At 37.1% G+C, this 14054-nt stretch overlaps 1 protein-coding gene across 4 annotated transcripts in view; it reads left to right on the top strand.

The window, feature by feature from the left end:
* Nucleotides 1-14054, top strand: part of CFAP91 (cilia and flagella associated protein 91) — a 76956-nt gene that overhangs the window by 21547 nt on the left and 41355 nt on the right. For all 4 annotated transcript variants that reach the window (XM_030330197.1, XM_030330201.1, XM_030330200.1 and 1 more), the window contains one exon: nt 1647-1828. In XM_030330197.1, coding sequence (XP_030186057.1) covers nt 1647-1828 — 182 coding nt within the window. The remainder of the gene's footprint in view (nt 1-1646; nt 1829-14054) is intronic.

The raw sequence follows: 14054 nt of genomic DNA, 5'->3' as shown, positions 1-14054 counted from the left end.
TCTCTCTCTCTGCCCCTCCTCTGCTTGCTCATGTGCTCACTCTCTGTCTCTCAAAATAAATAACTAAACCAAAAAATAAATTAAAAAGCCAGAATAAAAAAATAAGATGAAAATAATGGATCCAAGGTTGACGCCTAATAACATCAGTTGTAACCATTTTTTAATTGGCTATTAAAAAAAGAGTTTGTAATTTTTTACTCTTACACGTGAGACTTTATGAACATATTTGCATTTATCTCTGTACACTTGTCCAGTTATTTTCTAGAATAAATTCCTAGGAGTGCAGTTGCTGGGACAAAGGGTTGTTTTTTTTTTTCTTTTTAAGTTTATTTATTTTGAGAGAGAGAGGGAGAGTACAAGCTGGTGAGGGGCAGAGAGAGACGGAGAGAGAGAATCCCAAGCTTGAGCTCATGTGGGGCTCAAACTCCTGAACCACAAAATCACAACCTGAACCAAAACTGAGTCAGATGCTTAACTGACTGAGCCACCCACATGCCCCCAAAAGGGTATTTTTAAAGGTTGGATAAGATAACCTGTCAGATAAAGGTTAGATCGATAAGTTACCTTCTAGTTAGGTTGTGTCTATTTGTATTTCAGTCAACAGTTTATGAGAATGCCTGTTTCTTCACAACTTTGTCAATGCTAGGTATTTTCAGTCTTCTCAGTCTTTGCTTATGTGATGTAATAAAATATCATCTTGCTGTTTTACTTTATTTTTCTTTGATTACTAGTTATGTTCATTAATTTTTCATGTGTTAGAAGTTTTACTTTTTGTTTTGTGAATTGTTCTTTACCCATTTTTTCTTTTGATATTTGACTGTCATTGATTTATAAGGACTTTTTGTGTAGAAAGGCTATTTAACTTTTATCCTATATGTTGTAAAACGTATTCCTAAGTGTGCCATTCATATTTTAAATTTGTTTATGACATTTTGAGGTGTAGAAGTTTCAACTTAACCTTAATTCTATTGATCACTTCCTTTTATAGTCTCTGGCTTTTGAGCCATGCTGAGAAACACTTTCACTCAAAGATGGTGTATTTACTCATGTTTCCTATTACTTTTATAGTCTCGTTTTTACATTAAATGCTTTAAAATATCTGGAATTAATTTTTGTCTAAGGGATGAGATAACTATTCCATAATTAACCAAGTGATCCCAGCATTAATATTGAATTGTCCATCTAGAAAGAGCCTTATCTTTTAAAAATTCAGAAAGAATCTCTTTTTTCTCTGTTCCTGTATTTCTAGAGGGAAACAGCTAAAATTGGATGTGTAACTACAAGCAGAGTGGAAAGAAACTAGGAAGTAGCAATTCTAAACATGTTCAGAAGTAACTGTATGACAAGCTAGGATCCACCTTTTATAACTCTATGTTCAACCCTGCCCAATGATATACAGATGAACAGGCACTTTTATGAATAGACCTGGGCATTTATATCCCTTCAGTTTCTTGGCAGAGGTGAGAATAGCAAGGCAGTTCACTCAAGATAATTGGCCACAGTCCTGGTTACACTGGGTGCATGAATTTGTGCATGTTTAAAGGGGGCATAGGCTTAGTGAAGCTAAGGATTCATTTCTGCTTGACTATGTAGTATTGTAAGTGATTGGATCAGGTTTTAATTTTTAAAATAATTTTCCCTTTTAGGACAGAGCCATATACTTTTCCTACTACTTCTGCTAAGTACCCATCTATCCCTTCAAAGTGTACTGTGGGCACTCAGACTGATTATCGGGATGCTGAAGTTCAAACAGATCCATATTCTCCAGAATATGTAGTATGTCAGGAGTCAATCCCTGAGCTCTTGACCCTGGCTACTCTTACTTGGGGTGAGTTGGTAATTGTCTTGGATATTTGTAGATGCCTGTCTTGATAACCATGCATGCTATTGAGTTGCTGGAAATGATGTACTTAGAAGCAACTATGGTATAAAGTGTTGCTATTTAAAATGTCTTGCTCAACAGAGCTACTTCATAGACTCATACTTTTTCTGATACTTTTGTTCAAAGAGAGGTATGCCCTTTTCATTGCAAGGAGGCTTATTATACTTTATCCCTGAAGACTGAAGTTTTATTTTGGCTTAATTTTGTGGTTGCTTTGCTGACTACTCACCTCCCTGTTCTCAGTTTTTCCTAGTGAATCAGTTCCTTTTCATCGAGCAGTCCTTACTCCTTTACACATAAACCATTTTTGAGTGTATAATACTGAATGTATATTCCACCATATGTAACAATATTATCTTACTTTGACAAAATATCTTGCAATTTACCAAAGCTCTCTTACATACCCTATTGGATAGTTTGGATGATTTCTTTTTTTAAATTTTTTAAAAAAAAAATGTTTATTATTTATTTTTGAGAGGGAGAGAGGGAGAGAGAGAGAGCAGGGGAGGGGCAGAGAGAGAGGGAGACACAGAATCTGAAGCAGGTTCCAGGCTCTGAGCTGTCACATAGAGCCCGATGTGGGGCTTGAACTTAGAAACTGTGAGGTCATGACTGAGCTGAAGTTGGACGCTTAACTGACTGAGCCACCCAAGCACCTTGATGATTTCTTTTGATATTATCTCTGAAATGCTAATATAGTTCAGGCTCAGAAAGTCACTCTTTGATGGTATTAAAATCTGACCTAGGCCTATATTATGTGAAATTAGAAAAATTAATAAGAAAAGGGGCTTTTTTAAATGACTAGACATTAGCTTATTGAACTCACTTGATTGTAGCTGGGAAACTGAGGACCAGAGAGGCCACCTCCTCCCAGGTTGTGGAGATAATTGGTACACTATTATGATTTTTATTAAAATGAGATTACTTTTGTTTCCCAGCTGTGATGGTTTGCTGTGATCAAGTCTGTGTCATAGGCAATGAAGACTTCCATATCTGAGCTCTAGTTTTGATTCTTGTTTCTTGGCTCACCTTATGATATCAGATAAAGCATTCTTGACTTCCATACTTTATAGCAGGGGCTCTACTTTCAGGCATAGATGGCAGATTAAAAATATGCTGAAACCTTTCCCTTCTGCTCTGAATACCTAAAATACACACACACTAATAAGCACATAACCACACTTTTTTTAAAAAAGGTAAAAAATTTCCATACGTCAGAAGTGGAGATTACTTCCTAAAAGAAAGAAATAGCTGGGAATCTATGATGGTGAGCAGGGATTGGGAATGGTGGGGAGCTAGATCCAAGTTACCTGCCCGGACTAGAGGAGGCAAGACTTTTCTCTTGTCCGCAGGTGGTACTGAAGCCTAGTGCCTTCCAACACAGAGGTTGAAGTGTCAATAAAAACCACTATGAGTCTGGCCTGCCCCCTCATTTGTGAGGCCCTGAGTAGGAGTTTAAATGGAGGCCTACATACTATATGTATAGATGTTTAAAAATTATAAATCAAGTTAATATTTGTTAAGTAAAATATGTTCTGTATTTTTTACAAATATATCTTTATAATAAGTTGAAAGGACAAGTTTAAAATTCTTTGATTCCTTGGGATTCTTTGGTGGAAGGTGGCAGCAAGGGGAGAGGCTGCCTGTGGCTTGCCTTTTTCTCTGGCTGTTCTACATCACGAGGGGCCTGTCATGTGTGCACGTGATCAACTTACCTGGTTTTTCCAATCTCAGTGTACACATCCCTGCCACTTGGCCACCCCTTGGGCTTAAGGGTGAACAAACAACAGCATATAGTCTGCCCTCAGGAGTCTGAATCCTGGGAAGAGGTCCATGTAGATTTTGGAAGCAGGCTTGGGCCATTTGTTTAAGGAATTCCAGGGTCTCTAAGAGTAGAGTAGCTCCAGGTGGGCATAGTCTGTTGAACTATGATGCTGGGTAGGGCTCTGAAGAATGAGGCTGGGGAGCTGTCTCTCTGTCCAGGTCAAAAAGTGCTACTGCCCAGGGTACTCATGAGAGAAATCTACAGATGATCTCAACCGAAGAATCACAAAGCATCTAAAGAACACAGACGCCAGTAGTGATCAAAAAAAAGAAAAAAACAGAAAGAATGATTTCTTGAGCAAACAGAGCAAATGGAACAATCTGAAAAGGACTTAGGAAGTACTTTTTATATCCTCAAAGAGATAAACAGGGGGAGGAACATGAAAACAAAAGTGTGAGCTATGAAAAAAGAATCAGTTGGAATCACTGGAAAGGAAAACTATGAAGTTTGAAATAAAATGAACTCAGTAGTAAACTAGGCAGAGCTGAAGAACAAATTAGTGAAATGAATGATTAAATGAACAAGTATTCCAGAATGCAACATGCAAAAGTACAATAAGATTTAAAAAAGAAAAAAAAAGGTAAGAGCCTTGGGGGGATTAGATTATAAGATCCAGAAATTGAAAGGAGAGAGAGTGGTAGAGAAGCAATGCAAGAAAAGATAATGGCTGAGAATTTCCCAGACTTGAAGAAAGCTGTAAGCCCACCGGTTGAAAAATTTTATTGAGGACCAACTGGGATAAATTTTTAAAAATTCATACCTATAAATCAAGGAAAAAGAAGACATTGAAAAAGCTATTGGAGAGAAAAGTCAGATTACCTACAAAGGGACAAACACCAGATTGACATTTTATAGTATTATTTTTAAAGTGCTGTGGGAAAAGAATTGCAAATCTAGAATTCTTTCACCAGCCAAGCTATTATTCAGGAGTGAAGGTGAAATAAAGACTTTTCATGGGATAGGACATTTCCTAGGATCTATGCCATAGGATATTGTATAGATGAAGCAAATTCATTTATGTAAGGTACTTATTAGACCAGTGCTTCACATATAAATAAGCATCTGTAAATGTTAGCTATCAGTCTGAATAAAACAAGATTAAAGGATATACTTCAATTAGAAGAAAAATGATCTCAAAAAGAAGAAGCAGGGTTTAAGAACATGATGAACAAAAAAAGAGAAAAATATATAATTAAAAATTTTAGATGTCGAGTTTCTAAAAATAATTTTTTAAAAAAGAAGCAAGTACTAAAATTCTAGGTCAATATTGGCAAACTGTGGTCCACAGATCAAATTGGCCTATTGCTTTTTTTTTAATATAGCTTGGATGCTAAGGATGATTTTTACATTTTAAAATGGATGAAAAAATTTTGTATTTTGTAACGTGAAATTTATAGAAATTAAAATTTCAGTGACTGTAAAGAGGTTTTATTAGAAAACAGCCATACTCATCTGTACTGTCCTGCTGTTGCACTATAATTTTTGGAAAAAGTTAAAAATTTTTTTCAATTCCAGTATAATTAACAGTGCTCTATTAGTTCCAGATGTATAATATAGTGATTCAATAACTCTATACATTACTCAGCATTCATCATGATTAAGTGTACTCCTTAATCCTCTTTACTTGTTTCACCTATCCTCCCCACTAACCTCCCAGCTAGTAACCACTAGTTTGTTCTCTATAGTTGAGAGTCTTTTTTGTTTGTCTCTTTTCTTTATTGGTTTGTTTTGGTTCTTAAATTCCACATATGAGTGAAATCATATGGCATTTGTCTTTCTCTGACTTATTTCACTTAGCATTATGCTCTCTAGCTCTATCCATGTTGTTGCAAATGATAAGATTTCATTCTTTTTTATGGCTGAGCAACATTCCAGTGTGTGTGTGTGTGTGTGTGTGTGTGTGTGTGTGTGTGTGTGTACACCATTTCTTGTATGTGTGTATGTGTATGTTTATACACACACACACACACACACACACACACACACACCATTTCTTTATCCATTCATCTGTGGATGGACACTTAGGTTGCTTCTATAATTTGCCTACTATAAACATTGCTGCTGTAAACAAAGGGGCACATATACCTTTTGCAATTAGTGCTTTTTTGTTCTTCAGGTAAATACCCAGTATCATATGGTTATTCTAGTTTTCATTATTTGAGGAAACACACACTGTCTTCCACAGTTTTTGCAGAAGTTTGCATTCCCACCAACAGTGCATGAGGGTTCCTTTTTCTCCACATCTTTGCCAACACTTGCTTCTTGTTTATTTTAGCCATTCTGACAAGTGTGAAGTGATATCTCCTTGTGGTTTTGATTTGCATTTCCCTGATGATCAGTGATGCTAAGCATCTTTTCATGTGTCTGTTGGCCATCTGTATGTCTTCTTTGGAGAAATGTCTGTTCATGTCTTCTGTGTCCATTTTTAATTGGATTATATGTGTTTTTGGTGTTGACTTATATAAGTTCTTTATATGTTTTGGACACCCTAACCCTTTATTGGATAGGTCATTTGTAAGTACCTTCTCTCACTCAGTAGGTTGTCTTTAAGTTCTGTTAGTTGCTTTGCTGTGCAGAAGCTTCTTATTTTTCTTTTTTATTTTTTAAAAAAAATTTTTTTTCAACGTTTATTTATTTATTTTTGGGACAGAGAGAGACAGAGCATGAACGGGGGAGGGGCAGAGAGAGAGGCAGACACAGAATCGGAAACAGGCTCCAGGCTCCGAGCCATCAGCCCAGAGCCTGACGCAGGGCTTGAACTCACGGACCGCGAGATCGTGACCTGGCTGAAGTCGGACGCTTAACCGACTGCGCCACCCAGGTGCTCCCTTATTTTTCTTTTTTAAAGATTATGTGTTCTGAGAAAGAGAGAAAGTGTGAGTGGTGGAGAAGCAGAGAGAGAGAGGAGAGAGCAAGAATCCCAAGCAGGCTCTGTGTCAGTGCAGAGTCCAACATGGGGTTCCAACTCACAAACCACGAGATCATTACCTGAGCCAAAGTCAGACGCTCAAGCAATTGAGTCACCCAGGCACTCCAGAAGCTTCTTATTTTGATGTAGTCGCAGTAGTTTTATTTTTGCTTTTGTTTTTCTTGCCTCAAGAGACATATCTAGAAAAATGTTGCTGTAACCACTGTCAGAGAAATTACTGCTTGTGTTCTCTTCTAGGGTTTTTATGGTTTTACATGTAGGTCCTTAATCCATTTTGAGTGTATTTTTGTGTATGGTGTAAGAAAGTGGTCCAGTTTCATTCTTTTGAATGTAGCTGTTCAGTTTGCCCAATACCATTTGTTGAGGAGACTGTCTTTTTCCCAGTGTGTAGTCTTGCCTCCTTTATGGAAAATTAGTTTACCATATAACTGTGAGTTTATTTCTGGGCTTTCTATTCTGTTCTTTTGATCTATGGGTCTGTTTTTGTGCCAGTACCATACTGTTTTGATAACTACAGCTTTGCAGTGTATCTTGAATTCTGGGATTGTGACAGTTTTGTTCTTTTTCTTTAAATTGCTCTGGCTCTTTGGAGTCTTTTATGGTTCCATATAAATTTTAGGATTATTTGTTCTAGTTCTGTGAAAAATGCCATTGGTATTTTGATAGAAATTGCATTAGCAATCTGTAGATTGCTTTGTGTAGTATGGACATTTTAACAATTATTTGTTCTCACAATCCATCAGCATGGACTGTCTTTCCATTTGTGTCATCTTCAATTTCTCTCGTCAGTGTTTTAAATGTTTATTTTTGAGAGAGAGAGAGAGAGAGAGCACGAGTAGGGGAGGGGCAGAGAGATAGGGTCAGAGGATTCAAAGTGGTCTCTGTGCTGACAGCAGAGAGCCCCATGTGAGGCTCAAACTCATGAACCGTGAGATCATGACCTGAGCCAAAGTCAGACACTCAACTGACTGAGCCACCTAGGTGCCCCTCATCAGTGTTTCATAATATTCAGAGTAGAGGTCTTTTACATCGTTGGTTATTTCTAGATATTTTATTCTTTTTACTGAAATTGTAAATGGAGCTGTTTTCTGAATTTCTCTTTCTGCTATACTAATAATTTAGTGTATAGAAATGCAACAGATTTTTATATATTGATTTTATATTTTGCGACCTTACTGAATTAATTTATGTGTTCTAGTTTTTTGGTGGAGTCTTTAGGGTTTTCTATATAATATCTTGTCAACTGTAACTAGTGAAAGTTTTACTTCTTTCCTACCAATTTGGGTGCCTCTTATTTCTTTTTGCTGTGACTAGGTCTTTCAGTATTATGGTGAGTAAAAGTGGTGAGAGTGGACATCTTTGTCTTATTCCTGATCTTGGGGGAAAAGCTCTTAGTTTTTCACCATTGAGTATGATTTCAGCAATGGGTTTTCCATATATGGCCTTTATTATGTTGAGGTATGTTCCCTCTAAACCTACTTTGTTGAGGGTTTTTTATAATGAATGGATGTTGTACTTTGTCAAATGCTTTTATTATATCTGTTGAAATGATAAATGATCATATAGTTTTTATACTTTCTGTTGATGTGATGTTGATTTGATATTGATTGATTTTCAAATACTGAACCACCCTCCATCACAGGAAGAAATTCCACTTGATTGTGGTGAATGATTTGTTTGATTTGGTTTGCTAATATTTGGTTGAGGATTTTGTATCTATGTTCATTAGAGATATTGGCCTGTAGTTCGTTCTCCGCCCACCCCCCCACCCCCCCTTTCAGTCTCTCAGAGTCTCTCTCCTTTTGTAGTGCCTTTATCTGGTTTTGGTATCAGGGTACCGTTAACCTTATAGAATGAATTTGGAAGCTTTCTTTTCTCTTCTATTTTTTTGGAATAGTTTGAGAAGAATGGATATTAAGTCTTTTTTAAATGTGTGGTAGAATTTACTTGTGAAGCTGTCTGGTGCTAGACTTTTGACTTCAGTCTTTTCAAACCTGTTGAGAATTGTTTGTGACCTAATGTGTGATCTATTCTACAGAATGTTCCATGTGCACTTGAAAAGAATGTGTATTCCACTGTTTTAGGATGGAATACATCTGTTAGATCCATGTGGTCTAATGTGTCATTCATAGCACTGTGTCCTATTCATTTACTCTTTGGATGATCTATCCATTGATGTAAGTGGGGTGTTAAAGTATCCTACTATTATTGTATTATTATTGATTACTTCCTTTATGTTTGTTGTTAAGCTGCTGTATATATTTGGGTGTCTTCATGTTGGGTGCATAAATATTTACAATCCCTATATCTTGTTGGATGGTTCCCTTATACAATTCTTATATCTTGTTGGATGCATGATTATGTACTTTCCTTGTTTGTCTCTTGTTACAGTCTTTGTTTTAAAGTATATTTTGTCTGATATAAGTGTTGCTACCTCGGCTTTCTTTTCACTTCCATTTGCGTGATAAATGCTTTTGCATCTCTTCACTTTCAAATCTGCATGTGTCTTTGAATCTGAAATGAGTCTTTCATAGGCAGCATATAGATGGGCCTTGCTTTTGTATCCATTCTGTCACTTTATGTCTTTTGATTGGAGTGTTTAGTCCCATTACATTCAAAGTAATTTTGGATAGGTATGTACTTATTGCCATCTTGTTAGTTGTATGGTTGTTTTTGTAGTTTTGTGTTCCTTTCTTGTTCTCCTTTTTCAAGGTTTGCTAGCTTTCTTTGTTGATATACTTGGATTCCCTTCTCTTTATTTTTTGCATATCTGTTACCAGGATTTGATTTGCGGTTACCTTTAGGTCTATATGTAACACCTTATGCATATAGCAGTCTATATTAAGTTGACGGTCACTTAAGTTTGAACCCATTCTAAAAGCACTAAATTTTTATTCCTTTCCCCTGCCATGTTTTAGGTAGATGGTATCATATTTTATATCCTTTTGTTTTGAATCATTTGACTCATTTTTATAGATATACTTAATTTTACTGCTTTTGTGCTTCCTACTTTTCTTACTCCTACTTACAGTCTTTCCTTTACACTCACAGAGTCCCCTTTAACATTTCATGTAAATCTGGTTTAGTGGCCATGAATTTCCTTAACTTTGGTTTGTCTGGCAAACTCTCTCTTTCAATTCTGAATGATAGCTTTGTTGAATAAAGTATTCTTGGTTGCAAGTTTTTTCTTTTAGCACTTTGAATATATCATTCCACTCCCTCCTGGACTGCAATGTTTCTGCTGAAAAGTCAGCTAGTTGTCTTATGCGGTTTTTCTTGTATGTATCTAATTTTTTTTCTCTTCTCGCTTTTAAAATTCTTTATCAGTACTTTTTTCCATTTTAATTACTATGCGCCATGGTGTGGCCCTCCTTGGGTTGATTTTGTTGGGGGCTCTCTGTGTCTCCTGAATGGATTTCTGTTTCCTTCTCCAAATTCAGGAAGTTTTCATCTGTTATTTTCTCAAATAAAATTTTCTCCCCACCTCTTCTCCATCTTATCCTTCTTGGATCCTTATAATATGAGTGTTATTACACTTGATGGTGTGGCTGAGTTCCCTTAATCTATTTTCATTTATTATTATTTTTTTTTTTCTCTCCTGTTGAGCTTGATTGCTTTCCACTACTCTGTCCTCCAGGTCACTGATCTGTTCTTCTGTTTCCTCTAGTCTACTATTTTCCCCTTCTAGTGTATTTTTAACTTCAGTTATTGAATTCTTCATCTCAGATTGGTTCTTTTTTTTACATTTTCTGTCTCTTTGTTGAGGGTCTCACCGAGTCCTTCACTTTTGTCCCAGTTCAGTGAGTATGTTTATGACCATTACTTTAAATTCTCTATCAGGCATATTGCTTATCTCCATTTCATTTAGCTTTCTTGTGACTTTGTCCTGTCCTTTGATCCGGGACATATATGTCTGTCTCCTCATTTTGTCTAACTCTCTGTGTCTGTTTTCTGTGTATTATGAAAGTCAGCAACATCTGCTCTTGAAAGTCTTGGATGTATGGAGAAAAGGTCCTATAGTGCCCTGCAGTATAATGTCCCCTGTTTACCAGAACCTGGCACTTCAGGGGTGTCTCCTATGTGTGTTGCATGTGCTCTGCTGTGGCTGAGTTATATTTGCCCTCAGTCCAGCCATTGCAGTGGCTCTCTTTGCCTGTTTTGGGCAGGGCTTGGTCCCTGTGATGTAATTTGGCTAGTCAGGGTCTCCTTGAGCTTGAGTTGAGTCTGACCAGGGGTTTGCTAGAGCTGCAGTACCACCAGACTACAAGGTTCTCTCCCTGTGTTGTCCCCTCAGATGCTTTTGTTGGTGGGCAGGGCCTGCAGTCAGTCCAGAAATCTGTCCCTAGCCCACTGCTAGGGCTGCATTTGGACTGGTGTGTGTTGTTATCATCCCCTCTCCCTGGGGCAAGAGTCACTTGGAGTGGTGGTAGACCGTGTTTGGGTTGCTTGTGCAATGCCAGCCTTGGATGGACTCCTGCAGAGGGTTGTTCCACAGGAGACACAGGATCAGAGTGAGTGTTGTCAGCAAGGTCTGTGTCAGTCTCCAGGGAGGGGACTTGCAGCTGCCAGGGACAACTCTGCTGATGCCAGCTGGGTTGGAGGGGGTGGATCTGCAGAAGACTGTTGGGCAGGGTGTGCTGTTAGCAAGGTTGGTGGAGATTATTCCTGGTGTGCTGGTACTGGCAGATGTCCATATATCCACACTGGGGATGGGAAATGGCTCCTGTAAGCCTCTTTGTTCCTAGAGAAGTCTCCCAAAGATCCCTACTCCTCCAGTACAAACTCTGAGATTAGTAAACAAATCCACCTCCTGGATACCCCAGGTGTTTTTCAAATTGCTGTTTCTGTGCTGTATCTCAGTGGAACTGTTTGTTATGCTGTCTTTTTAAGAGTAGGGACTCCGTTTCTTCTCACCCTGGGCTCTCCCAGAGCTGAGCCCATTGACTTTTTAACTTCCAGGTGCTAAACCCCATTGGTTTTAAGAACTCACAAAGCTGGGCTTCTCTGGCTTTCAAAGCTAAATGTTCTGGGGATTTGTCTTCCCAGTGCATGGCCCCTGTGCCTGGGGTGCTTATTTATCTCTGTACCCACCTCATTCTTCCCTTTTGTGGACAGTTATGTGGGTCTATTTGGTTCCACTAAGTCTTTGCCTTCCTAGCCTCCTTGATGTGGCCTCTTCTCAACATATGTGTAGAGAGTCTGTTTTGCCAGTCTTTAGTGTTTTTCTGGTTATTTACACTGATGGGGGTGTCTTTAGTTGTATCTGTGGGATGAGGCGAGCCTAGGATCTTCCTACTCTGCTATCTCCCTGAAAGTTCTTGCTCTGCATTTTTAAATGTAATGATGATTAGGACGTGCCCCTGGTATTTAGCACACGAGATGGGTTTTGGGAGGTAGGCTGGCATGGACACTAAACATCCTGTGCTGTATCTGGCAGTCCCATACAAGAAATAATTTTTTCCCCAATAAGGCAGTAATATCACTTTAGTTGAGAAATACTGAGTCACTGCAGTAAGAGGAAAAAATTGAGGCATGAAGATTAGAAATAAGAAGCAAAACTATCTTTCTGCGCAATGTACTCATTTAGAAAATCAAATGAAGTAACAAATTACCAGAACTAAGAACCTGATTTCAGTAAGGTAGCTGAATATAGAATCAACATGCAAAGATCAGTAGCTTTCCTATATATGAACAATATCTAAGTAGAAATATTGAAAATATCATACTCTTAATATTGACAAATAACAAAGCGCCTAGGAATATCATTTAACAAAAACATGTGCACAGTATTATGGAGAAAAATGTAAATTATTCCTTAAGCACATGAACAAAGATTTGATAAAAAGAGAGGCATACCATGTTTATAAATGGGGAGAGTCATGCTTAAATAGATAGGATTTCTCCCCTAAACATTTTATACCTTCAAGCAATTCTAAACTGAATCTGTAATCCCAGTATAGCTGTGCCTATGTAAATCAGCATCTTTCCTCTTTTCTTCCCAGAAATCATACAAAAGCAACAAGCACAACACAACTCCCACAAATTGCACTTTCAGTGATACTTAAAAAAATCTGTGAACTACTACTAAGTATTTGTTAGGACTACAAAAAGCAACTGAGATTCGGCAGAAACAATGTGGGAGGAAGGAAGGAAGCATGGGCTGTGGGAGAGCACCAGGGGACTCTCAGAAGGCTTGAGCAAAATTATACTTCTGGAAGGCAAATTTGGCAATATTCAGAAAAATTTTAAATGATGATATTTTATGATCTAGCTGCTAGACTTTAGATCCTTTCTAAGAATCATAGAGAAATTTGCATATGGGCATAATGAGACCAGTACAAGGATGTTTGTTGCAGCGTTACTATGTGTAATCAAAAAATTAGAAGCAACTTAAAACATCACTTTTGAGAAGATAGTTTAAATTGTGGTAGAGTCCTACAGTGGAAGAATGCAGTTAGATCTCTGTGTATGACTAGCATCCCCAAAACAAAGTTGAGTAAAAAAGCAAGTTGCAGAATGATACAGTAAAATATCATGGATGTAAATATTAAATAAAAGATTATCGTGTCTCCCTCTCTCTCTCTGGCCCTCCCCCGTTCATGTTCTGTCTCTCTCTGTCTCAAAAATAAATAAATGTTAAAAAAAATTAAAAAAAAATAAAAATAAAAGATTATCATATTGTTACTTATGTATAATTCATTTTCCCCCCAGCTTTCCTGAGATATAATTGACATATTGTGCAAGTTTAGGACACACCACATGACTTTATATACATATTTTTTGCAAAATGATTACCACAATAAGATTGGTTAACATACCTATTACCTCACATAGTACCATTGTTTTTTTAGTGTGTGTAAAACATTTAAGATCTACTCTCTTGGCAGCTTTCAAGTATATAATACATTATTGTTAACTATAGTCACCATGCTGTACATTAGATCTCCAGAACTTATTCATCAGATAACTGAAAGCTTGTACCCTTTGACCATTTTCACCCATTTCTCCCATGCCTCTCACCCCTGGAAACCATCAGTCTATGCTCTGTTTCTAGGAATTTCAGTTTTGTTAGATTCCAGATATAAGTGAGATCATACAGTATTTGTGTTTTTCTGTACATACAGTATTTCTGTTTTTATTTTACTTAGCATAATGCCCTCAAATTATCATTCATGTTGTTGCAAATGGCAGGATTTCCTTTTTTATGGCTGAGTTTTATATATTTTATATTACATATAAAATTGATCACATATTAATTTTATTCAATATATGTTTATTATATTTAATATGTTATATAGGAATTATACATATATCATCTTTTATAACATTCATGTGTTAATGGACACTTAAGTTGTTTCCATGTCTTGGCATCTGTAAATGCTGCAGTAAACACGGAGGTGCAGATATCTCTTTGAGAT

This window comes from Lynx canadensis, chromosome C2 (assembly GCF_007474595.2).
Source record: "Lynx canadensis isolate LIC74 chromosome C2, mLynCan4.pri.v2, whole genome shotgun sequence".
In the NCBI taxonomy this organism is placed as follows: domain Eukaryota; kingdom Metazoa; phylum Chordata; class Mammalia; order Carnivora; family Felidae; genus Lynx; species Lynx canadensis.
The sequence above is the reverse complement of the archived record's forward strand: the minus strand, read 5'-3'. Positions and strand labels throughout refer to the sequence as shown.